The 26,062-nt window shown below is 36.4% G+C and overlaps 1 protein-coding gene across 3 annotated transcripts in view; it reads left to right on the forward strand.

Moving 5' to 3' along the window:
* Nucleotides 1-14: 14 nt before the first annotated feature.
* TOGARAM1 (TOG array regulator of axonemal microtubules 1) overlaps nucleotides 15-26,062 on the forward strand; it is a 76,658-nt gene continuing 50,610 nt past the window's right edge. Inside the window, exons 1-5 of one of the 3 annotated variants that reach the window (XM_059914152.1) lie at nucleotides 15-2,253; nucleotides 14,668-14,824; nucleotides 17,568-17,702; nucleotides 23,846-24,151; nucleotides 25,447-25,709. In XM_059914152.1, coding sequence (XP_059770135.1) covers nucleotides 208-2,253; nucleotides 14,668-14,824; nucleotides 17,568-17,702; nucleotides 23,846-24,151; nucleotides 25,447-25,709 — 2,907 coding nt within the window. In that variant the 5' untranslated portion in view covers nucleotides 15-207. The remainder of the gene's footprint in view (nucleotides 2,254-14,667; nucleotides 14,825-17,567; nucleotides 17,703-23,845; nucleotides 24,152-25,446; nucleotides 25,710-26,062) is intronic. The other 2 variants (XM_059914151.1, XM_059914150.1) reach the window with 2 other exon arrangements.

The following is a 26,062-nucleotide window of genomic DNA, read 5'->3' on the forward strand; positions in this document are numbered from 1 at the left end:
GCCCCTGGTTACGCCCGGAGGCAGCTGTGGGGTCTGGGGCTCAGACGGGGGCCATTTTGCCGAAGGCAGCCTCCTGGAGTTGGGGGTTTAAGCTGTTCTTTTTCCTGCTCTGCAGCTTGAGGCTAGGAGAAGAACAGGAAGGCTGGGCTCCATCGAGCCCTTCGGAGACGATGGTTTCCTACACGCTCCGCCACTTGACGACCCTTCATGGAGGCTGCGCCCTTCGCGCTGCTCCCGCTGCCGCCCCTTCCAGCCCTCTGTGCCTATCGCCTCCAGAGCCGCAGTCGTCCTCCCGCCCCAGAGACTGATGGTAGACGAGGTGGGGGCGCCATGAGAGGCGAGAAAAACTACTGCTGCCGTGGAGCTGCCGGAGACCGCGGTTCCTGCCCCCCGACACCTTCGCCTCTGGCCTCGACCCTCTTGATGCCCGCGGAGGCAATCTCAAGTAATTGGTCTGGGTCTGGAGGTGGTTTGTCAGGGGGAGATGGAGAGGAGACTCGGCTCCTTCACCAACTCCGGACCGCGCCGGATCCTTCCGAGGCCTTCCAGGCTTTACAGGCTGCTTTGCCGCGCCGGGGCGGTAGACTTGGCTTCCCCCGACGAAAGGATGCATTGTATCGGGCCCTGGGCCGAGTGCTTGTGGAAGGAGGTAGTGATGAGAAGCGACTTTGCTTGCAACTCCTCTCGGACGTTCTCCGGGGTCAGGGGGAGGCAGGCCAGTTGGAAGAGGCCTTTAGCCTAGCACTTCTGCCTCAACTAGTTGTCTCCTTACGAGAAGAGAATCCAGCCCTGCGGAAAGATGCGCTGCAGATCCTACACGTGTGTCTGAAACGTAGTTCTGGACAGGTGCTGAGAACGCTTATACAACAAGGACTGGAAAGTACCGATGCCCGGCTTAGAGCTTCCACGGCACTACTGTTCCCTATCTTGCTTACTCCTGAGGATTTGTTGCTCGGCCTAGATCTTACCGAGGTGATAATATCCTTAGCCCGAAAGCTTGGCGGTCAGGAGATAGAAGAAGAATCTGAGACAGCCTTCTCTGCACTTCAACAAATTGGGGAGCGTCTTGGCCAAGAGAGGTTTCAGTCATATATCTCTCGCCTGCCTTCTGCCCTGAGGAGACACTACAATCGCCGCCTGGAGTCCCAGTTTGGAAGTCAGGTTCCTTATTATTTGGAACTTGAAGCCTCTGGATTTCCTGAAGATCCCCTTCCCAGTGCAGTGCCTCTTTCCAACAGCAATCTTAAATTTGGGATTATTCCTCAGGAGCTGCATTCAAGGTTGTTAGATCAGGAAGACTATAAGAACCGGACTCAGGCTATTGAGGAGCTAAAGCAGGTGATGGGATGCTTTAACCCTAGTTCCACCTCTCATTCTAGCCTCGTCAGTTTCATTAGTTTGATGTATAATTTGTTAGACGATTCTAACTTCAAAGTGGTCCATGGCACACTTCAAGTCCTGCATTTACTGGTTGTTCGCCTTGGAGAGCAGGTACAACAGTTCTTGGGACCAGTTATAGCAGCTTCTGTCAAAGTGCTGGCAGACAACAAGTTGGTGATCAAACAAGAATACATGAAAATCTTCCTCAAGCTAATGAAGGAAGTAGGTCCTCAACAGGTGCTTTGCTTACTCCTGGAACATCTCAAACATAAGCATTCCAGAGTGAGAGAGGAAGTGGTGAACATTTGCATCTGCTCCCTCCTGACCTATCCCAGTGAGGATTTTGACTTATCCAAACTGTCTTTTGATCTTGCCCCAGCTCTTGTAGATAGCAAACGCAGGGTACGCCAAGCAGCTCTTGAAGCCTTTGCTGTGTTGGCATCATCAATGGGCTCAGGTAAAACCAGCATCCTTTTCAAAGCTGTGGATACTGTTGAGCTGCAAGATAACGGAGATGGAGTGATGAATGCTGTGCAGGCCAGATTGGCTAGGAAAACCCTCCCAAAGTTAACAGAACAAGGATTTGTGGAGTATGCAGTACTCATGCCATCATCTGCCCAGGGTAGATCAAGCCATTTGGCACATGGAGCAGATACAGACTGGCTTTTGGCGGGTAACAGAACTCAGAGTGCACACTGTCACTGTGGTGACCACACAAGGGATAGCATGCAAATTTATGGATCTTATAGTCCAACTATCTGTACTCGAAGGGTACTAAGTGCAGGAAAAGGAAAAAATAAATTACCATGGGAAAATGAGCAGCCTGGAGTCACGGGAGAAAACCAGACCTCCAATTCAAAGGATATAGAACAGGTATGCATCTTCCCTCATTTCCTTGAGTTGAAGCAATGAAAGAATTTAAAATGAAAGTATGCTTGTAATGACTTAAAGGTGAGGCTCCTTGAGGGCTGTATGCTTTGTTTTTAAGTCAATTTGCTGATGTATCTATTATAATGAGACAGGTTTGGTAGGTTAGGTAGGCTTCCTGCTTGATTGATTGGATTAAATTTGAGGCACAATTTGATATAGACAATGCTTGGATTTCAGTTTTGGCCTGTCACTTTGGCATATCAGTTATCTCATTCATACAACAAACCTGGTATACAAACCAGGTTTGTATACATTCATATAACAAACCTGAATACCTGGTAGGTGCCAGATAAAGAGCCAAGTTCTGGGAAGGAAGATGAGACCAGTTCTGCGGAGTTTAGGGAAAAGGTCAGACCTATAAACAGGCAGTTACAAGTTTGTTAAGTGCTAAAATAGAAATATAAAGGGTCCTGTGGGAATACTGAAAATAGAAAAAATAATTCCACTGGAAAAGTAAAAAAAAAAGCCTTCCAATAAGATATGACATCTGAACTGAGGTATTTTTCCTCAAAAGTTTTTATTTTGAAAATTCCAAATCTGTAGGTTATTTAAAAGAATAGTACAGTGAATATTCATATGCTTCATCTGTATTTACCACATTACCATCTATAATGTGATGAACTTTACATGACATCACGTCATGAGGCATGTAATATCAGGTGTCCCACTATTGGTGATGCTAAGTTTTATCACTTGGTTAAGGTGGTGATAGCCGTATCACTCCATTGCAAAGGTTTATTTTCCTCTTTGTAATTAGCACATGATCTGCTGGATGATACTTTGAGACCTTATGGATACGTCAACAACCTTCCACCCCTGTTGTTAGCATCCACTAATGATCCTTACCTGTATATTTATTACATTGGGAACTACAAAAAAGGGTGACACTTCTGAAAATTCTAATGGTCCTTCTGTATTTGTTACCTGGCATTCTTTTTTATTCTATGTGTAATAATTAAATACATTAGTATTCCTTTTGATGCTAGAATTGATTTGACCAGTGGCTGGCTCCTGTGTCCTTTCTCATGACTCTTTAGTCTTTGAACACTTCTTTAACTTAAACATAATATGTTGCCCAGGCTTACCTTGTATTTTTCTTGTTCCAGACCTGGAATCAACCTTTTTTCCAGGAGCCCAAGAACTGCTTTTTTTTGTGGAGAGTGGAATTTTAAAACCAAAATCTGGGTATAGATGTGCTCACTGCTATTGCTTATCATTATGCATTGGTCCTTTCAGTGGACAGAACCAGGGAATACCTTTATTTATTTATTTATTTTAATTTTATTTATTTTTTGGCTGCGTTGGGTCTTCCTTGCTGTGCACGGGCTTTCTCTAGTTTGGACGAGAGGGGGCTACTCTTCGTTGCGGTGCGCAGGCTTCTCATTGTGGTGTCTTCTCTTGTTGTGGAGCACGGGCTCTAGGGCGTGCGGGCTTCAGTAGTTGTGGCACGTGGGCTCAGTAGTTGTGGCTCGTGGGCTCTAGAGCGCAGGCCCAGTACTTGTGGCACACGGGCTTAGTTGTTCCAAGGCATGTGGGGTCTCTCTGGACCAGGGATCGAACCTGTCTGTCTGCCCTGCATTGGCAGGCGGATTCTTAACCACTGTGCCACCAGGGAAGTCCCAATACCTTTTTTATTTTTTTAAAACAAATTCATACTGATACCTCCAATTCAAATCCAGCACTACAAGGTTCTTACTCATCTTCCTTTAGTCCATATTTGTATCTCCCTTCTCCCACAGTATAACTCTGGTCCCCAATATCAGTTATATTTATTCATATGCTGTATCCTACAATACACAAAAAATAATTAATACACCAGTAATACAACAACTAGCTACCGACTAAATAAAGTTCAAGATTTCTTTGCAGTTGTTTTTTTGTTTTTGTTTTTTTTTTCTTTTCTTTATGGCGTGTTGGGTCTTCGTTTCTGTGCGAGGGCCTTCCCTAGCTGCGGAAAGTGAGGGCCACTCTTCATCGCGATGCGCGGGCCTCTCACCATCGCGGCCTCTCTTGCTGCGGAGCACAGGCTCCAGACGCGCATGCTCAGTAATTATGGCTCACGGGCCCAGTTGCTCCGCGGCATGTGGGATCTTCCCAGACCAGGGCTCGAACCCGCATCCCCCGCATTAGCAGGCAGATTCTCAACCACTGCGCCACCAGGGAAGCCCTGCAGTTGTTTTTATGCTTAGAATTATCCAACAGTCATATGGTCAAACTTTTCTTAAATTAATTGGTTTATAGGTGATTATAATCGAAATGGTATGATAAAAGATGAATAGGAATTTGCTAAGTGTGGATGCATCCTGGTGAATTTCCGACTGAAGATATATATGTTCAGAGACACTGAATTATAAAAGGACTTAGCGAGTTAATAAAAAATGGCGAATTTCTAAACAGCTGAAACAAGGAGTTTGGTGGGAAGCAACAGAAGATGAAACCAGAAATGTAGGCAAGGACCAAGTATGGAGATCATTTTTGTAAATAAGGAGTTCGTGCCTTTCGCAGTATGGGTGGAGGAGAACTGTGTTCTCTCTTGTTCCTTTTAATTCTAAAATTTTTCATTTTTTTAAAAAATTTTTCCATATTTACATAATTTAGTCATATGGTTTTTCTCATGTATTTCTCATATAACTACCAGGCAATGAATGATTTTCTGTAAGCATTTATTTTAACACTGCTTGTTATGTGTCAAATCTAAAATGTTAGTGAAGGGAGTTCTCTGGCAGTCCAGTAGTTAGGACTTGGTGCTTTCACTGCCGTGGCCAGGGTTCAGTCCCTGGTTGGGGAACTAAGATCCCACAAGCTGGGACTTCCCTGGTGGCGCAGTGGTTGAAAGTCCGTCTGCCAATGCAGGGGACACGGGTTCAAGCCCTGGTCGGGGAAGATCCCACATGCCGTGGAGCAACTAAGCCTGTGCACCACAACTACTGAGCCTGCACTCTAAAGCCCACAAGCCACAACTACTGAGCCTGCGTGCCACAACTACTGAAGCCCACATGCCTAGAGCCCGCACTCCGCGAAAAGAGAAGCCACCACAGTGAGAAGCCCGCACACCGCAACAAAGAGTAGCCCCGGTTCGCCGCAACTAGAGAAAGCCCATTCACAGCAACGAAGACCCAACACAGCCAAAAATAAATTAAAAAAAAAAAAAGATCCCACAAGCTGCGTGGTGCGGCCTAAAAAAAAGGAGAGTTAATGTATTAAGATTCTGGTGCTCGCTAAAGCACCAAGAATCTGAAAATTAACACATTTCTGAAATTCTAGTGTAGATAGATATTGCTTTTGAAAGAAGTTATGGTGAAATTAAAAATTATCCCAGAAATTAAGTTATACAGTTGTCCTTCAGTATCTGAGGTAGATTGGTGTCAGGACACCCAAGCATACCAAAATCCACAGATGCTCAAGTCCCTTATATAAAATGGTATATTTTAGTTGCATATAACCTCCTCCTGTATACTTTAAATCATTTCAAGATTACTTATAGTATCTAATACAATGTAAATTCTGTATAAATAGTTGTAAATGCTATGTATTGCCAAGGAATGGAAAATTCCAAGTTTTGCATTTTGGAACTTTCTGGAATTTTTTTTTTTAAAACATTTCCCATCCACTGTTGGTTGAATCTGTGGATGTAGAACCCACTGATTTGGAGGGCTGACTGTACTTTCTTGCTCAGAAATGGTCTGTAGAAGAACTACATTGGAAATTATCTTAATGGAGGACATGGATTAAATATTTAAATATTTTTATGTGTGCAGTTTTTTAAAGTACATATATTTTTTAAAAATTAATAAATACTATAGTTTCAAGCAGATGAATAGACAGAGCACAGAGAATTTTTAGGACAGTGAAATTATTTTGTATGATACTACAATGATGGATACTGGTCATCGATATGTTTCTCCAAACCCATAGAATGTACAACACCAAAAGTAAACCCTAATATAAATCTATGGATTTTAGATGATAATGATGTGTCAGTGTAGGTTCATCAGTTGTAACAAATGTACCACTCTGGTAGGGATGGTGTTAGTGGAGGGTGGGTATCTCCTATATGTGTGGGTGTGAGTAGGGGATATATGGGAACTCTCTGTACTTTCAATTTTGCTGTGAACCTTAAACTGCTCTAAAATATAGAGGAGGAGAGGGAGATAAAGAGAACTCAAATTTGAATGAGGTAACAAAATGCATAATAAATCCATGAATAGGAAGACCCAAAAAAACGGAAATTAATTTGGGGGAAAATGAGCTTTAGGTAGAGGAAGATAGAACACTCAGCTCAGTTTGTTGAAGACCACTATTCAAGAGACAAGGAAAGAACTAGAGATGTAGAACTTGGAAGTCCCATATTGAGAAGTAATTGTTGAAACTGTGAGATTGGAGGGGCTCTCCAATGAAGGGCATTTAGAGCAAGAGCAGAGTGCTTAAGACTCCATTTTAGCCTACAGGCCCATTTAAGGAATAGCAGTAGGAGATAGAACCTTACAAGGCAAAGAGAGTGCCTAAAAGTTGGAAGAGAACCAAGAAAGAACAAAGGTTTTAGAAGTGAAGTAAAGAAAGTGTTTCAGGAAGTACATCAGTACTGTTAAATGCAGGAGAGATTGAGGAGAATTAAATCTGAAAAAGCATGATTTGTTCTTATATATTCAGCCTGCTACTTGTAAAATTATTTTTGAAGGTACTTTTCTCATAATTTTATCTTTCTTAATTTCCTCTTAATAATTCTTCTGATTGTAAAAAATTATAGTGCTTATTATAGAAAATTTGGAAAATATAAAAAGGCACAAAGAAGAAATTTAAAATTTTCAGCGATCTCACTACTGAGGCCTCCTGTGAATATTCTATTGCCTGTTCTTCAAGTATCATTTCAATTTATTTATACAAATGTAGATTATTTTTTCCATACGCAAACGTCTCCCCATTTCACTTTACCATGAACGTTTTTTTCTTGAACAATAAATAATTTGTAGTAGGATCTTTATTGGCTGTTTAATATTAGATCATATAAGTCTGTTTAGCTGTTCTCTTACTTTTGAATATTTAGGCTTTTTAATTCTGTTTCTATTTCTACCATTTAGTTGATTATTTTTGTGCCCTGACATATAGACTGATAACCAGATTCCTGTGGTATTCTGGTTATCAAAAACTTTGCATCTCTTTCTGTGCTTTTATGACTCTTTTAATGGTTTAGTGGGGTCCAGTAATCAGGCATCACTAGCTGGCTGCTTTGTTAGCTATATTTTTCCTAACAGATTTCTCTACAACGTATTAAGAGTTACAGTAACCTAGACTGAAAAGTAAGGAGCATACGTGCTTTATGTGTATGTAGTTACTAGGTCTGTAGCTTTTTCAAGGTAGAAGATTTGGTTATTGGAAGGTAATTGGGACATGGATGAAAGTGGTTTTAGACAGACCAAATTTATAAGTTTATGAGATGAACTGATAAGGAAATACAGGCAGTAAGCATTTACTAAACCTCTTTTTGATCATCCACTATGTGTGAAGCCAAGGTCGAGCTTATAGATTACAGACCACCAGGGAATTCCCAGAAAACTTTTATTTTTAATGCTTGTCAAAATCATGAGTAACCCAAAAGCATATCTATTCTCAGAGTAAACGATCTATTTAAAAACTTAAAAATAATTTATAAATAAGTTTTTAAAAATAAACCTTAAAAAGCATATTAAATAAGACAATGTATATATTATATTGATTTTACGATCTAAAAAAAAGCTATAGCAATTCCCTTGATAAATGGCCGAAACATACCCATTTCCTTGTATACATATTTTTATTGCCCTGTAACTTTTTAACCTAAGGCAGCATCAGCTATATATATTAAATATAACCTTACCCAAAGACACCAACTTTTGTTTTCTCACAGACAAAAAACTAAAAGTCATGTAACCAAGAACTGTCTTTTTATTCTCTCCATGAGTATATATATCTTTTTCATAATGATTTAAGTGGCAAAAATAAACATGCATTTGTCATCATCCAAAGGCATTTATATATCCTTTAACCTGTTTATTTGATGGTTATCCTGTAATGTATAACAGACAAGGGTAAATTTAACATGGGGAACTATATTTAATATCCTGTGGTAAATAATAATGGAAAAGAATATATATATGTGTAACTGAGTCACTTTGCTATACAGCAGAAATTAACATGACATTGTAAATCAACTATACTTAAATAAAACTTTTTAAAAAGTATTGTGATCAGTGATTTGCATTTTTATCTTAATTAGAAATTAGGTTTTAAAGATTTTTCATTAATTCAGTTTTGTATTATTCTAAAATCTTAAAGTTAACAGAGTCTAGAAATTATAATGTAAGCTAATGTATTAAGCATTATAAGATTTATGACATTATAAGAATTGATCTCTTTTAATAAAGATATTATCTATTATAAAATTTAATTGAACACATGATTTTACAATTTTATATTTTGAAAATGAGTGATGTTAATGTATCCAACCAGTGAAACCAGTAGAGGAAATTTAAGTTAATTAGGCGTTTCCTGAGAGGATGAGTTCAAGTTTGCACAAACAATTATATCATACTGATATTATTTATTTATTTATTTATTTTTTGGCTGCATCAGGTCTTAGTTGCGGGACGTGGGATCTTTCATTGGGGTGCACGGGATCTTTCATTTTGGCGCATGGGCTTCTCTCTAGTGGCACGGGCTCAGTAGTTGCCCTGTGGCATGTGGGATCTTAGTTCCCTGACCAGGGATCGAGCTGGCATCCCCCGTATTGCAAGATGGATTCTTAACCACTGGACCACCAGGGAAGGCCCCTAATATTATTTTTACATGGTGATAAAATCTGGGCAAAGACAAAAAGCTGTTTTCAAATGAGTCTGATTTGTCCAAAGAGCCATCTTAAATAGAATTTTTATGTGAATTTTTTCTATACAAGTATATGCAGTGTATTAAAACTTTTAAGTTTAAGAACATTTTTTTTTTCCTTGTTCTTTAACCTAGTAACCAAGGTCATTAATTAAACCCACAGCTAGTCTGTGTTTTCCCTTGAATGTATAACTTTTGGCAAGACCATTTTTTTCCTTAAAGAGCCAGTACATTTAAATAATCAGAAATAAAAGAAATCTTAAATTCTCTTTTTGGGTTTTACTTAGTTTAATGTGATATAAGCACTTAACCTAGTAATAATGATTTTTATAAGCCAATTGGAACAAGAGTTTTTTTCCAGTTGATATTATCCTGATTGATTAATATTGTCTATCGCGAGACAAGGTATACCAATTTGCTCAAAAAATTTCATATTCATAAAATGGAAAATGTTTTTACTTTCTACATAACTTAGAGGATCTAATTATGATAAATCAATAGAATTTAAGGTAGAAGCAGGTGCCAATCTATTAAGAATATTGAGCAGCTAAAGAAACAAAAATATAATTAGATTCATTAGGTTCATCAAGGAAGCATCATTGTTGAGTGTGTTGGTTTTAAATATATTTCCACAAATTCTTTGAAATTCTTCACCTGAAGAACTGGAGTCCAGTTCCTCTCTCCCTGAATGTGTCTGGACTTACTGACTCACTTCTAACAAATAAAGTAGAAATGGTGGTGTATGACTTCATAAACTAGGTCATAAAAAGGCATTTTAGCTTCCATCTTGGTTGCTGTCTTTCTCTGATCACTTGATCTGGAGGAACTCAGCTGCTATGTTGTGAGCAGCCCTTTGGAGAGGCCCAGATGGCAAGGAACTGAGGCCTCCTACCAGTAGCCACCTGAGTGAACTTCAGTGATCCTTCAGTCTCAGTCAAGCCTTCAGTTGACAGCAGCCTGGCCAACATCTTGATTGCAGCATTAGAGATATCTAAACCATCCAGTTAAGTTGCTTCCAAATGTCTGATCTATAGAAAGAGAGACAATTATGTTTGTTGTTTTAAGCTACTGTATTTTGGGATAACTCATTACACAGCAATAGATTACTATTAGATTGAGAACTCTGGTTCCCAGGAATTTGGTGAGACATTTTTTTTTCCAATGTACATATCCTTTACAATAATGGCATTAAATTTTCTTAGTTTTTAAAAGGCTAAACTTGCTTAAGGTTTGGAAAACTATTAAATATTGTGCTGTTTGGCTTTTGGAAACCATCATTTTTCTAAGCTTTTCTAATTTATAATTAAGTTTCTTTACTGTCCTTTCTTTAGCTTTAGAATTCTAAAATAATGTTAATTTGCAGTTATTTATTTAGCGAAATCGAAGAAAGCTGACCATTGAATGTTAAGGATTTTGTTTTCTTTATTTTTGGTATAAGAATTTGATTTTTATAGATATTGTCAGGTATTGGGCCCATAATAAGTAAACATGAAAAAACCTTAATTTTGGATGGAGGAAGAGGGCTCTGGTTATTGGAGTAAAGAAGCTCATGTCCCTACATTTACAAAACAAGCAAAAACAGAACATACCAATAAGGAAATGAGATTCCAGATTCCCTGTCAGCTGCCACCTGACAAGCAGACTGCTATCCAGCAGAAATCATCTGATAGACCATGAAATCAAAACCCATTTCCACCATTGATGCCATCTGTGTGGAAACTATTGTCCATGTGCCCAGTCAAAATCAGAACCAGAAACAGACTTTATCAAGAATCAGATTCACTGCAAGAGCCCTATTGCTCAGTGAGTTACGTAAGGAAAGGTTCACTGAGGACTCAACGGTCCAAGTCTCAGAAAAGGTACACTTTGAGGCCATGTGTTTGATTCTCAAGTTAGGACCCAGAAGGGCAGTATATTACTGACACCTCCAGAAATAGACATCAAAGAGCAGTCAGAAGCATTTGGTTTGTTATTTTGCAATTTGTTTTCTTCCATGTTAGAGAGTCAGCTAATAGGCTAAATCAAGGAAAAACCAGGAGTGAGAAAAGAGAAAAAAATTATTACATACTAGACATAGTTAAGTCTTGTTTGCACATTTTGTGGGTAAACTGGTTAGCTGATACCTACAAAGAGTTCAGTCTGGGTATTCTGTTCTTATGTAGGAAGACTAAGGATATCAAAGAAACCATTTTAGTTGTTTTTAAAAAATACTTACCATGCAGCAGTCTTTCTAAGGTCTGCTAGTCTCCTTCCATCAGCACTGCTACCTTATGCCAGGTATGTGCCATTTCCCTCATTGAAATTCCTTACTTATTAATATACAAAAAAAATTTGGAAGCAACCCAAATGTTCAATAATAGGAGAATGACATATCTAGTCAATGGAATATTATGCAGCCTTTAAGCATAGTTTATGTCCTTAGACCTAGCAATTCCATTTTTAGTATTTCTGTAGAACTATATATTTCTCTTTATATATATTATATTTCTGTAGAGCATATAATGCACAAGGATATGTGCATAATCATGTTCACTACAAGATTGTAATAGTAAAAAGTTGTGACAAGGAAAACGTCCATCAGTTGGAAACTATGAGTCCAACCACAATGTGGAATACTGGGCAACAGTTAAAAAGAGTAAGAAGATTTGTACGGATTAACATGGAAGGATGTCTACAATACGCTGAGTATAACTATGTGCCAGAGTAGTATATGATCTATTTTTGTTTCTTTTTTAAATTGCTTGTCGAAAAATGTATATATATTGAGAAAGAACTGTTAACAGAGTTTATCCACATGATTCTAGTGAAAAGGGTGCCAAAGAAGAATTAGACTTTTTATCTTTTTTTTTTTTTTTTTTTTTTACTATAAGTAGTTACTACTTTTTGTAATGAAAGTTTGTAGCACTTATGAGAGGTTTTAATAACATGGGCAATATAATGTTGTTTATAATAATATTTCATTATAATGTTAAGTGCAAAAATGGGGTATAAAACTTGTCATATATGGTATCACAACTCTGTTTTCTTAAAGGTTGTATAGAAAATGATTTGAAAAAACACACAAAGATGTTTCAGAAGGTGACTTTGGAGGTAATTGGAAGGTAATTGGAATAAACTTTTTAAATGGCCACCGTTAAGGGACAAGGTTGGAGTCCAGGTAAAACCAGAAAGAACTGGTAGAATATGAATGGATCCAAAAACTGGAGGCCAGAGGTTAAGATAAATGTAGTACAAGCTCAATAAAGGCAGGAGTGTAGGTGGTTTCTGAGAGAATTAGCTATTAAAACGTCTTTTCCTGATAATTTGCTACTAACTATACCAAAGTGGAATTAAAACTATTTTTGTAATGGAACTTCCCTGGCAGTCCAGCAGTTAAGACTCTGTGTTCCCAATGCAGGGGGTGTGGGTTCTTTCCCTGGTCAGGGAACTAAAAGCCCACATACAGCCAAAAAAGAAAGAAGAAAAAAACAACAACAACTATTTTCGTGATGTCCTTAACATACCTTGCCTAAAGCTGAACTAAGATGTGTTAGGTCAAAGAAATGTTTTTATGAAAAATATGTAAGTAATCAAGTGTAAAGGTTAAGAGATAATAAACAGCAAGATTAAAATAGTAGATAAGACTGTGAATTGCAAATCATTGTTAATATTAAATGTGAAACTTGCCTTTTATAACACTTTCATTTACTGTAAGGAATTAAGTGAATTAAATTTTAAGATATTAACTTCAAAGACTTAAAACTCAGTTCCATCTTCCTAAGAGTCATAAGGTGCTCTAAACAGACTGCTTCATATTTTGTAAATTTAGCTCACAACATTTTCAAAATATATGTGTACTTTTCTCTTTTATGTAACTCATTTCCCTTTCCCTTTATTTTTTGTTTAGTCCCATCAAAGTTTATCCTGATGAAAATCATTTGACTGCTTTTAAGAGAGACCAAAAGGGACCTCTCATGTTAATAATAATTGGTGTGTCTACAGTCTGCTTTCAAATATTTGCAGATTTTTCTACAGCAAAATGTAATTCCTGACTTCTAGATTCTTGAAAATGCCAGATTCACAGACACATTCTCCACTGCTACCACCGCCCCCATTATCTCCACCCCACCACCACTACCAGTAGTTCTTGTATTCACTGTCATACATATTCATGTTCTGTTCTCTAAGCAGAAATTAATTATGGAGTAATTCTAATGTAAGTGTATTCCATACTGGAGAATTATTTCTGGATTACTCATGATTTTAACTGGGTTAGTATACCTTCTTTTAATGTATCTAATCAAAAGTTGACTGTAATTGGTTTCATTTTTATTCCATTGTGTCCTTTTCATACTGCCTTCTATATAATCAGTCACAGAAATTATAACATTGGATTTTGAGAAAGTAAAGTCAGGCCTTTTTCAGCTGAGGCATTCATTATTTCTCACTGGTGTTTTGGGATTAAATTTTGAAGGAGTTAACAGGTTTTTCACAAAATTTGATGAGGAATAAGAAGTTACTTGAGGTATATTTAGTAGTTTATAGTCTTAATCTTGTAATGGCCAAGTAGCTAAGAGGTTTTCAAATAGATGTATCTTTAATTTTATTGTATTTCATTGCCATTTGACACTTGACAAAGTTTGTAGAGAAGGATACCTGAGAAGACATAGTTCACTGCATGTGTAGATTTGATTGTGTCTGTAAGCGCCAAATAAATATATGGACAGTAAGTATAATTCCTTGTGTTTTCACTCAATTTTTAAAATGTTCTGTAGCTATGATCCAGAGCAATTGAGGCCGTCATTGGTGAAGAATTCTGAACACTTGAATCATGCTTTCACTTAGTTCTTTAACTATGATTAGGTAGAAATTCAAAATTCTATCCTGGCACTTTTGTACCTTAAGGATCAAAGTGGGTATGTGGAAAAGGAATTGGAAACTATAAAGTACTAGACGTATATAAAGTATTATGTACTTGGTTTTGACTGAAAGGCCTATCCTACAGAACTCTCCTAAGGGAACCGTGACATAGGTTACATTTACATTTGGGCTGCAGATTATGGATAGTCGATTTGTCTCACTAAGAATAGTAAAATGGGATGCTTACAGGTTCAGGGATCTTCAATTAGCATTTATTGTCCAGTGCTCAAAGATGGCATAGTGCAACTGGCCATGCTGCTGAATCAGAAATGTCCTTTTCTCTCTTCAAGTTGTCATTTCACTCTTTTTGTCATTTGCTTTCTTTCCTTCCTAGCTGCCAGGTGTGTACTCTAGGAAGGTAAGGTACAGAAAAGGTTTGGGGTGAGGTATAAGAAAGAGGAAAAAAATTAGCATTTCTATCATGGCATGAAAAAATACTGCTAGTGTACCATACTGTATGTGGACGTTTATTTGTATCATTGTATATTTGATTAATTTTTTTCTTTTAATCTGAATTTCATAATTAGGTCTAAATTGTGTCGTATTTATTGCCAAGTAGACTTAACCCACATTTGCTAATTTATTATCCTGTTCTTATAGTTTTCAGCCAATGATTTCATTCCATCTCCAGAATTAAAACCCTCTCAAGGAATGCCAGTCAATGATGGTTTATGTTTTAGCAGAAAAAGAGTGTCAAGAAACTTATTTCAGAAGAGTCAGGAATTTAACTCAGATTCTCTTCCTACATGTGCTGCTGGTAAGTGAAAGTTGCAGGTAATGGAAATTTTGAACCAAGTTAAAGATTCCTCTAAACTTCATGGTTCTTTTAAGAGCTCATAGAACTTATAATCTAGTAGACAGTTCAGATTCAATAAATATTTGTTAAAGATCTGATAAGAATGGACAGTTTGACATAATTGTCTCCTAAGACCCTGGGAGTGTTTCTCACTGAAATCCTTTAAGTGGTAATGTAAGGCAATATTTGCTTAATCAACAACCCATATTTACTGAGTATATCCTATGTGCAGGTACTTTTCTAGGTAATAGGTATATAGCAGTTAACAAAAGAGGGAAAACTTTCTGCCTAATAGGTCTTTCATTCTAGTTGGGGCAAAGCAAACATTAAATAAATGCAAAACAGAGTAGGTTAGATGGTGATAAATGCTATGGAAAAAAATAAGCAGAAAAGAGGAATATAGAGGAGGGGCTACTTTAAATAAAGTGATGAAAGAAGGCCATATTCAGAAGGGAATATTTGTAGCAAACCACATAGATATCAAGAGAGAACAGCGAATAGTTCCAGGAAGAGGGAACAGTTAGTGCAGAGTACGGGACATGTTTGAGAAAGATCAAAGAAGCTAGTAAGTCTGGAATGAAACGCGTAAGGGGAAGAGTAGAAAATTAACCTGAAGAGATAATAGGAGTTCTTATTTTAAGGCCTAATGGGCTTTCGAATGAACTTTGGCTTTTACTCTGAGTGAGGAATATTTTTGAGGAAAGAAGTAACATCAGTTGCCTTGTTTTCCAGGCTTGTTTTGGATGTTACATTTGAAATAGATTAAAGGAGGCAAGGGAGAAAACAGGGAGTCTGTTGTAATCCAGGCTAGAGTTGATGGAGGCTTCGACCCGTGTAGCAGTAAACGTAGTGAAAAGTGATTGGATTCTGAATATATGTCAAGGGTACAGTTGATATGATTTGCTGATGGGTTGTGTAGGAGTGTGAGAGGGAAGTCAAGAATGCTCTAAGGTTTTTTGGCCAGAGTAACTGGAAAGGTGTTTAATTGCCTAAGTAAGTGTTACAGAAAGTAAATATTATGTAGTTCAGAGAACATGGTCACTATCATGGGCCTTATCAGATAGAAAAGGCATTAAAGAGGAGATAGTACTTGAACTGCATCTTTTTGGGATATATATGATTTAAGATGTTAGAAGGGAGGTATGAAGAGAGCAAAGGCTCACATTAGGAATGGGCTTGAGACGTTCTGGCAACTGTGTAAAGGCAAGATTCATTTTAGATGGTCAAACATAAGTTGGGATGTGGGGAACCCTTGTGTGCTAGCTAGATTCAAAAATTTGAGCTTGTACTTATAAGCTATAGGGAGCTAATAGAGATTTTTTCTGTTAAGGAAAAAAAGAAGCTAGGGTTACAAGGTTGTTTACAAATTGAATAGAAATGAATAATCAGGAAAATATGACTGGATATAAAAAATAAAGAAGGGGAATAAAAATTTCAAGACTTAGTACCCAGGTAATTAGAAAAATGGTAATGTGTTGACAAAACGAAACCAGTTAGGAAGGGAAAATGGAGTATAAGATAAAGATTGAGTTTGTTTTTTATTTAAGATCCAAATGGTATCAGTTATTGAAATTTGTTTGCTATGAGTTCAGACACAGTATTTAGAAAACACTGTTACCCTAGGAGAATTTATAGACCTTTATACAATAAAATTCCGTAATATTTTCATACAAAAATGAAGTGTTATAATGATTGTGTAGTTGAATGTTTATTTAATAGACAAAAGGAAATGCAAGAATATATCCAGTTATGCTTGTACCATTACTTGGGATTTTTATAAGGCTCATGTTTTTTTTACTGTCTAGAAGTTCTTACCTAATTTTACAGATTTTAAATAACTGAGACAACATGTAATTTAATGATAGATTGAATGATATGAATTATAAGTACTATAGGGATTCAAGAAAGGAAACGATCATAGGTATGGAAGTGGTTTACAACAACTCCAGGAAAGAGGTTGGACTTGAGCTGAATTTTAAAGAAGGGAAGTGTTTGTGATTGGCAGTGAGGCAAGATTTCAGGAGAAAGTATAACCGAAGCATGGAGGTAAGAATTAACTTAGAAGATGTCCAGTACATGAAGGATAAAGGGGCTTGAAATCGTAGAGAAAGAATTATAAAAATCAGAATTTTAGAAATACATACAAAGGATTTTATAGATGAATAAACTAAATACCAAAGAGGTCAATATCACCTTCTTTTCTTCAGACTTATTCCCCTGCCCAGGAATAACCTTAACCAGCCACAGGAGGGGGAAAGGGATCTGGGAAATATTCCTGGATAAGCTTGGAAACTGTGCAAATGCTGTGTTACATGTTAGGAAAGAAAGAAGAGTCCTGCAGTAGACCTTTTTGGGTAGAGTGTAAATGTACTTACAAATACTGGGAAGAAGGAAAGCCAGGTCTGGAGAAACCTTCCATGGTGAGAGAAGGGAGCATGTAGGAAGAAACTGCCTTTGTACATATTTTTCGATATATTTTTCTTTTCTCTGTACTTGACCAGTCTGTCTTCTGTCCTTTAACCCCTGTCACTAATCAGATCTGCCAATAGCAAAAACTTTATCCCTTTCTTGCCTGCCTGGCTCACTGTATATATACTCCTGTATTCATTCCCACACAAATGACACCAACATTTGTGAAATTAGATGTGTTCATGAAGTAAAGTTAACTTTTGATTTTATATTTTTCTCCTCCTTCCTTCCAAAGGCACCACTGGGACTCATCAGACAAATCTTTCTGGGGAACGTGGACAACTTGGATTTTCACAGATATGTGGTAAAACTGGCAGTGTGGATTCTGACTTACAGTACCTGGGGACAACTAACAGTCATCAAGATAAAGGTTTAAATTCCAACTTTATTTGGATACAGATGATTTATAATTATTAGGTGGGGTTTCCAAATCTACCTTATGTGTTATTTTGGGTAATTATACTCATTACAGAAAAGAAAAGGATGTTGTATTTTTTTAAAAACTTTTAATCAAATTTTTTATAACTGTTATCCTAAAATGTTAGATTTAGTAATCTTGAGATTATATATATATATATATAATATATATATATATATATATGACTAATTAAAATTAGAGAGCTTAGAAACTCATGGTAGAGATGAGCATTTTAATACCAAGTAATCGAAAATAAAATTATCCATTAAGGATTACTATGTTAGCAGAAGACAGTTATTTTCCATAACAGTTTTAAATTTTAAACAATTTATTATGTCTCCTGTTAAGAACCATAGTTAGGAATCATAACTTCCTGACCAGCTATCATTTCAGATATCTTACATATATATAAGATATAGAACAAAAGGGAGGGTTTGAGGCTGGCTGTCAGTCATATGAATTTTGGATATGAAGATGTTTCTTCAATTTCTATGCTAATTAATAGCTATATCAATTAGTATTTAGTAGTAGGATCAAATCAAATATTTCTAGAGATATTTTGATTTTGTTGTATATCCTTTACTAAAATTTTTTGAGTGATAGGGTTGTACTTCTGTCTTTATTTGTTGATGAAAAAATAATGCTCATTAGAAATTAGTGAAGATTTAGTTAATAGTATAGCACTTACACTTTAGCCATCCTTTCCTCCACCCACACCAAAGGGCCACATGACTCCATAAAGTTTTTCTTTATGGTGTTATTCCCAGTAAAATAGTTTATCTTTCTTAATGATATAGGTTTTTTTCCCAAATCTTGACGAGATACCTTTGTGACTGGTGATTAGTAGAAACAGAGAGGCTTCTCTGTGTTGCTTAGCCTCTTCCTGTTTTGGATATCCCTGAATGATTACATTACTTTTGTAGAGTACTTCCACTCTCAGTGTTTAATCAGATCTTCATAGTAGCTCTGGTTTTTATAACCTCTCAGAATACTTGTTAGAGCAGCTACTAAAGGAATATCATGTTTTTCTAAGGTCAAGGTTTAACTTACTAGTAGGTTGTGTATGTAAATTTGTGACCACTTAAGTCTCCAATAAGATTTAGGTAGAAGTAGAGGTCCTAAGCATGTCAGGTATGAATTAAAAGTAAATGATATATGATATACATAGTCATTTAAGTCTTAAGAAAAATGTTTTATTTGTTATATACATAAGCTAGGTCTGTTGTCTTAGAAAGTCTTCAAAAAAATTTAAGGAAAATTTGAGGGAACCCCTAAAAGATTACAAATAGACTTTTTAAATTGAAGGATAGTTGATTTATTGGATTGGCCAAAAAGTTCATTCGGTTTTAAGTAAAACTAAAAGACACATTTTTCATTTTCACCAAGAACTTTATTGAACAGCATATTTATTAACCAAACAAACTTTTTGGCCAACCCAATACAATATTATGTAAGAAACAGGGGTACAGTATAGTGGTTCACAATTTTTAAAGGTTATATTCCATTTATAGCTATAAAATATTGGCTTTATTCCTTGCATTGTACAGTATATCCTTGTAGCTTATTTTATACATTATAGTTTGTATCTCTTAACCCCCTATGCTTATATTGCCCCTCCCCCCCATCCCTCTCCCCACTGGTGACCATTAGTTTGTTCTCTATATTTGTGAGTCTGCTTCTTTATTGTTACCTTCACTAGTTTGTTGTATTTTTTAGATTCAAATGTAAGTGATATCACACAGTATTTATCTTTCTCTGTCTGACTTATTTCACTTAGCATAATAGCCTCCAAGTCCATCCACGTTGCTACAAATGGCAAAATTTTATTCTGTTTTGTGGCTGAGTAGTATTCCATTGTAGATGTTTACCACATCTTTATCCATTCATCTGTTGATGGACACTTCGGTTGCTTCCGTATCTCGGCTATTGTAAATAATGTTGCTGTGAACATTGGGGTGCATGTATCTTTTCAAATTAGAGTTTTGGGGTTTTTTTCGGATATATACCCAGGAATGGAATTGTTGGGTCATATTGTAGTTCTATTTGTAATTTTTTGAGAAACCTCTGTACTGTTTTCCACAGTGGCTGCACCAATTTACATTCCTACCAACACTGTCTGAGGGTTCCCCTTTCTCCACATCCTTGCCAACATTTGTTATTTGTGTTCTTTTTGATGATAGCCATTCTGACAGGTGTGAGGTGATATCTATCTCCTTGTGGTTTTGATTTGCATTTCCTTTCCCTGATGATTAGCAATGTTGAACGTCTTTTCATGTGCCTGTTGGCCATCTGCATTTACTCTTTGGAAGAATGTCTATTCAGTTTTTCTGCCTATTTTTTAATCGGGTTGTTTGTTTTTTTGGTGTTGAGTTGTATGAGCTGTTTATATGCTTGGATATTAATCCTTTATCAGTCATATCATTTGCAAATATTTGTTCCCATTTAGTATATTGTCTTTTCGTTTTGTTGATGGTTTCCTTTGCTGTATAAAAGCTTTTAAGTTTAATTGGGTCTCATTTGTTTATTTTTGCTTTTATTTCCTTTACTTTAGGAGTTGGATCCAAAAAAATACTGCAGCAATTTGTGTCAAAGAGTGTTCTGCCTATATTTTCCTTTAGGAGTTTTATAGTATCCGGTCTTACATTTAGGTTTTTCATCCATTTTGAATCTATGTTTTGTATATGATGTTAGAGAAATGTTCTAATTTCATTCTTTTGCATGTAACTGTCCAGTTTTCCTAGCACTACTTATTTGGAGAGATTGTCTTTTCTCCATTGTTTATTCTTGCCTCCTTTATTGTGGATTAATTGACCATAAGTGCATGAATTTATTTCTGGGCTCTTTATCTTGTTCCATTGATCTGTGTGTCTGTTTTTGTGCCAGTGCCATACTGTTTTGATGACTATAATGTAGTCTGAAATCAGGGAGTGTGATTCCTCCAGCTCTGTTCTTCTCTCTCAAAATTGTTTTGGCTATTCGGGATCTTTTGTGCTTCCATAGAAATTTAAAAAAATTTTTGTTCTAGTTCTATGAAAAATACCATTGGTATGTTGATAGGTATTGCCCTGAATCTGTAGATTGCCTTGGGTAGTATGGTCATTTTAGCAATGTTGATTCTTTCAATCCAAGAACACAGTATGTCTTTTCATCTGTTTGTGCCATCTTCAGTTTCTTTCATTAGTGTCTTATCGTTTTCCAAGTATCAGTCTTTTACCTCCTTGGGTAGGTTTATTCCTAGGTATTTTATTCTTTTTGCTGCAGTGGTAAATGGGATTGTTTCCTTAATTTCTCTTTCTTTTTTTTTTTAAATTTATTTATTCATTTATTTATTTTTGGTTGCATTGGGTCTCCATTGTGCACACGGGCCTTCTCTAGTTGCAGCTAGTGGGGGCTACTCTTTGTTGCAGTGCATGGGCTTCTCGTTGTGGTGGCCTCTCTTGTTGTGGAGCATGGGCCCCAGGCATGTAGGCTTCAGTAGTTGTGGCACGCAGGCTCAGTAGTTGTGGCTCGCGGGCTCTAGAGCACAGGCTCAGTAGTTGTGGCGCACGGACTTAGCTGCTCCGCGGCATGTGGGATCTTCCCGGACCAGGACTCGAACCCATTTCCCCTGCATTGGCAGGCGGACTCCTACGCACTGCACCACCAGGAAAGCCCCTTAATTTCTCTTTCTGATAGTTTTTTCATGTTTGTTTTTTGGCTGTGCCACACAGCTCGTGGGATCTTACTTCCCCAACCAGGGATTGAACCCAGGCCCTTGGCGGTGAAAGCGTAGAGTCCTAACCACTGGAGCACCAGGGAATTGCCTGATAGTTTGTTGTTATTGTATAGAGATGCAACAGATTTCTGTATATTTTGTATCTTGCAACTTTACTGAATTCATTGATGAGCACTAGTAGTTTTCTGGTAGTGTCTCTAGGATTTTCTGTGTATAGTATCATGTCATCTGCAAACAGTGACAGTTTTAATTCTTCCTTTCCAATTTGGATTCTTTTTATTTCTTTTTCTTCTCTGATGGCTGTGGCTAGGACTTTGAAAACTGTGTTGAATAAACGTGGCAAGAGTGGGCATCCGTGTCTTGTTCCTGATCTTAGGAAATACTTTCAGCTTTTTGCCACTGAGTATGTTAGCTGTGGGTTTGTCATATGTGGCCTTCATTAGGTTGAGGTATGTTTCCTCTATGCCCACTTTCTGGAGAGGTTTTATCATAAGTGGATGTTGAATTTTATCAAGAGCTGTTTCTGCATCTACTGCTATGATCATAAGGTTTTTATTCTTCAATTTGTTAATGTGGCATATCACATTGATTGATTTGCAGATATTGAAAAGTCCTTGCATTCCTGGCATAAATCCCACTTGAACATGGTGTAGGATCCTTTTAATGTATTGTTGGACTTTGTTTGCTAGTGTTTTGTTGAGGATTTTTACATCTATGTTCATCAGTGATATTGGCCTGCAATTTTCTTTTTTTGTGGCATCTTTGTCTGGTTTTGGTATCAGCGTGATGCTGTCCTCAGAGAATGAGTTTGGCAGTGTTCCTTCCTCTGTAATTTTGTGGAATAGTTTGAGGATAGGTGAATTGATAGAACTCACCTGTGAAGCCATCTGGTACCAGAGTTTTGTTTGTTGGGAGTTTTAAAACTACTGATTCAATTTCAGTACTGGTAATTGGTCTGTTCATATTTTCTATTTCTTCCTGGTTCAGTCTTGGTGAGATTATACCTTTCTAAGCAGATAAAACATGGTACAATGTAGTGGTTAAAAGCACAGGCTTGGGAGCCAGAGTGCCTGAGTTCATATCCCAGCTTCATAATTTCCTAGTGTGTGATTTTTAGCAATTTACTCTGTCATTTTTTTAATCTATAAAATAAGGATAGTACCAACACCACAAAATTGTTGTGAGGATTAAATTAGTTAATACATATAAAGTACTTGGAACACCACCTGGCACATAAACATTAGCTCAATAAATATTAGCTCTCATCATTGTCATAGTCTTCATCATTATCATTATTACCATTATTGGATTAATTATCTATGTAGAAAATCCAAAAGGATATACAGAAAACTATTAAAATAATAAATAATTTAGCAAGTTTGCCAAATATAAAACCTGAAAGGAAAGGTCAATAAAGCTCCCAGACACCAGCAACGTTCAGAAAATGTAGTTTTTAAGAAAGATTACAGTATCAACAGAATGTGTAAGTATCTGGAAATCTAACAGAAGATTTGCATACCATTTATTATGAAAACTAAACTACTTTTTTGAGAGACATAAAAGAAGGCCTGAATAAATTAAAAGAGATCCTATATTTTTAAACAAGGAGACTCAGTGTCATTTCTGTCAAAATCTCAACAGGATCTTTTATGGAACCTGACAGGCTAATCCTGAAATTCATATGAAAGAATGGAGGACCAAGAATGGCCTAGATAATTCTAAAGAAGATCAAAATGGAAGGAGACAACATGATTACTACAGTTAACACTGCTGTGTGGCATACATAAAAGTTGTTACGAGAATAAATCCTAAGTGTTCTCATCACAAAGAGAAATTTTTTTTTTCCTTTTTTCTCTTCTTTTTATTGTATCCATGTCAGAAGGTAGATGTTAGCTGAACCTATTTTGGTAATCATTTCACAATGTGTATATATATATATATATATATATATATATATCTCAAACCATCATGGTGTGTGCCTTAAACTTATACAGTAATGTATGTCAACCATCTCTCAATAAAACTGGAAAAAAAATGGAAGGAGACTCATCCTATCAGCGTGATGATAAATAAAACATTGTGGTGCTAGTGCAAGAAGAGACAAAAAGACTAAGGCAACCAATAAGAAGCACCTAAGAATAGACCTAAATATACATATGGGAGATTTATAGATGAAAGAGAAACAATGCGTGGCTCAAAAAGTGGCACTGGGAAAACTGGACTATCTATATAGTAGAAAGTTAAATTAGGTCTTTACCTCACATCGTACAAAAATATAAATGCCAGATGGGATTAAAAACCTGAATGTGAAAAGCAAAAAAACTTTAAACTCTTAGAAGATGTGTATAAATAAATTACATTCTCTTTTGTTTTATTACAGTTTATGCTAGCCTAAATTTTGGCAGTAAGACACAGCAAACATTTGGTAGTCAGAGAGAACGTACTTCATCATACTCTCGTCCAAATCCAAGTTCAGGAGGCTTCATTCTTCCATCCTATCCTCTCTCATCACCTCGAACTAGTCCACAGCACACGTCTCTTACTGTATCTCCAAAGAAGTCCCAAGATAATTCCGTTAATTTCTCAAATTCCTGGCCTCTTAAAAGCTTTGAAGGAGTTTCAAAGCCAAGTCCGCAAAAAAAGCTTGTCAGCCAAAAGTCGTCTGATCCTACAGGTATACATGATGGTAAAAATTAATACTTTGTTCAAATTTATTTATATGTTCGAATAATTACTTTGAAGTTCGGGTTGTTAGATCTTTAAAAGCTGGTAAATTGCATTTTATTTCTCTGAATTAGTAAATATTTAAGAAAATATTTAACAGAATGTTAAATAGATCAAATGTGTAATATAAAATTTAATTGAAATTCTCATTTCTTTTTTTTCTTATATTGCCACTTCAAAATCCTTTTTCGGAACTAAACAAATAATAATGCTTTATAATGTACATGAACATGAACAGCCTGAGAGCCTACTAACAAGTTTTAGCTTTACAAATATAAAATATCATTCATATATTTACTGTAATGTCTAGTATTTATACAACATTTACTGACTATTTACTCTCTGTTACAATTATTTTGATGGTTTTTCTACTACTTGTTATTAACTAAAATATTCTCTTCTTAACAATAGCCCACTCCAAAATCATAAAATTAGCATGTTAGCTTATTTAAGACAGAGTCAGTCTCAAAATAAAAAGTCTATTAAAGGCAAGCCCCATGTCCCAAATGCTTTCCTATCCCTAGCCCCTGAGGTCAGATATTTCACCTTTAAACTATCCTACAACACAAATGTTCCAGTTTATAACCATAAGGTCAATTTATTGCATAGTCAGCCGATTTTATTACTTTCTCTTAGCACTGAGTCTTCATTCTCTTCTTTAATTTATTTCTGTATTTGTCTTTCCTCCAAAATCAGATATTGTATTGAAAGCTGAGACATTATTCAACTTGTTCTCCCTAGTGCCCAGTATTACTGCTTTGCACGTAGTAGTCATTCAAGTGTTGCTTGCATAGTTATATCAAGCCAGATAATTAACCCTTCTAGCTTATTACGGACTTTACAAGTATTAAACATGATGATGTGTATGAAGAAATTTCACGGAATTCCCTGGAGGTCCAGTGGTTAGGACTCCGTGCTTTCACTGCCAAGGGCGCGGGCGCAATCCTTGGTCAGGGAATTAAGATGTCACAAGCCATGCGGCGCAGCCGAAAAAAAAAAAAAAAGATTCACTTGGTATATAATATTTTTATTTGATATGAAAGGATTTTGGGTGGTCCATTTTTGTTATATTTGTTAGGGGACACTGATATTTTTATCTCATCTTAAGTAGCAATCTTTATTTCTAGTAAAATATAATGTGCCTTTTAATTTAAAAACACCTAATTCTAAACACTTGTGATTTTAATGCTATTGATTACTGTTTTTCAACTTGAAGTTGAAAAAAAAAAAAGAGTACAATATGTCTTTTTCATGCAGGAGAAAATTCTCAAGAGAAACCTTCTCCAATTCAACTTACACCTGCCTTGGTGAGATCACCATCTTCCCGACGAGGCTTAAATGGGACCAAGCCTGTACCTCCCATACCACGGGGTATCAGCCTTTTGCCTGATAAAGCTGATTTAAGCACAGTGGGACCCAAAAAGAAAGAGCCAGATGACATTTGGAAGAGTGAAAAAGATAGTCTTTCAATTGATCTTTCAGAATTAAATATCAGGGATAAAGATTTGGATCAAGAAGAGGTTAGAACCAAATATTTTCAGTAATTTTTAAATGCTTGTAATTGTCTATAAATAATAGTTGTAATTTAAGGAAAAATCAAGTACTTTTTATCCCATAACATGATGTCTTATTTGTAAAAATATTTTATGTTCACAATAGAAAACGTGGAAACTATAGTGAAGTATTAAGAAGAAAATTCATCACACCAAATTCCACTACCCAGAATAATTTATCATTATCACTCTAATGTCTTTCCTTCCAGTATTCTGTGCATATATTATTCCTTTTCAAATTAAAAGTACAGATAATATAGCAATATACGCATGCACTAACCCCTCCCAAATGAACAATTTGTCGTATTTGTTTCCTACTT

Source organism: Balaenoptera ricei, chromosome 2, assembly GCF_028023285.1.
Source record: "Balaenoptera ricei isolate mBalRic1 chromosome 2, mBalRic1.hap2, whole genome shotgun sequence".
In the NCBI taxonomy this organism is placed as follows: Eukaryota; Metazoa; Chordata; class Mammalia; order Artiodactyla; family Balaenopteridae; genus Balaenoptera; species Balaenoptera ricei.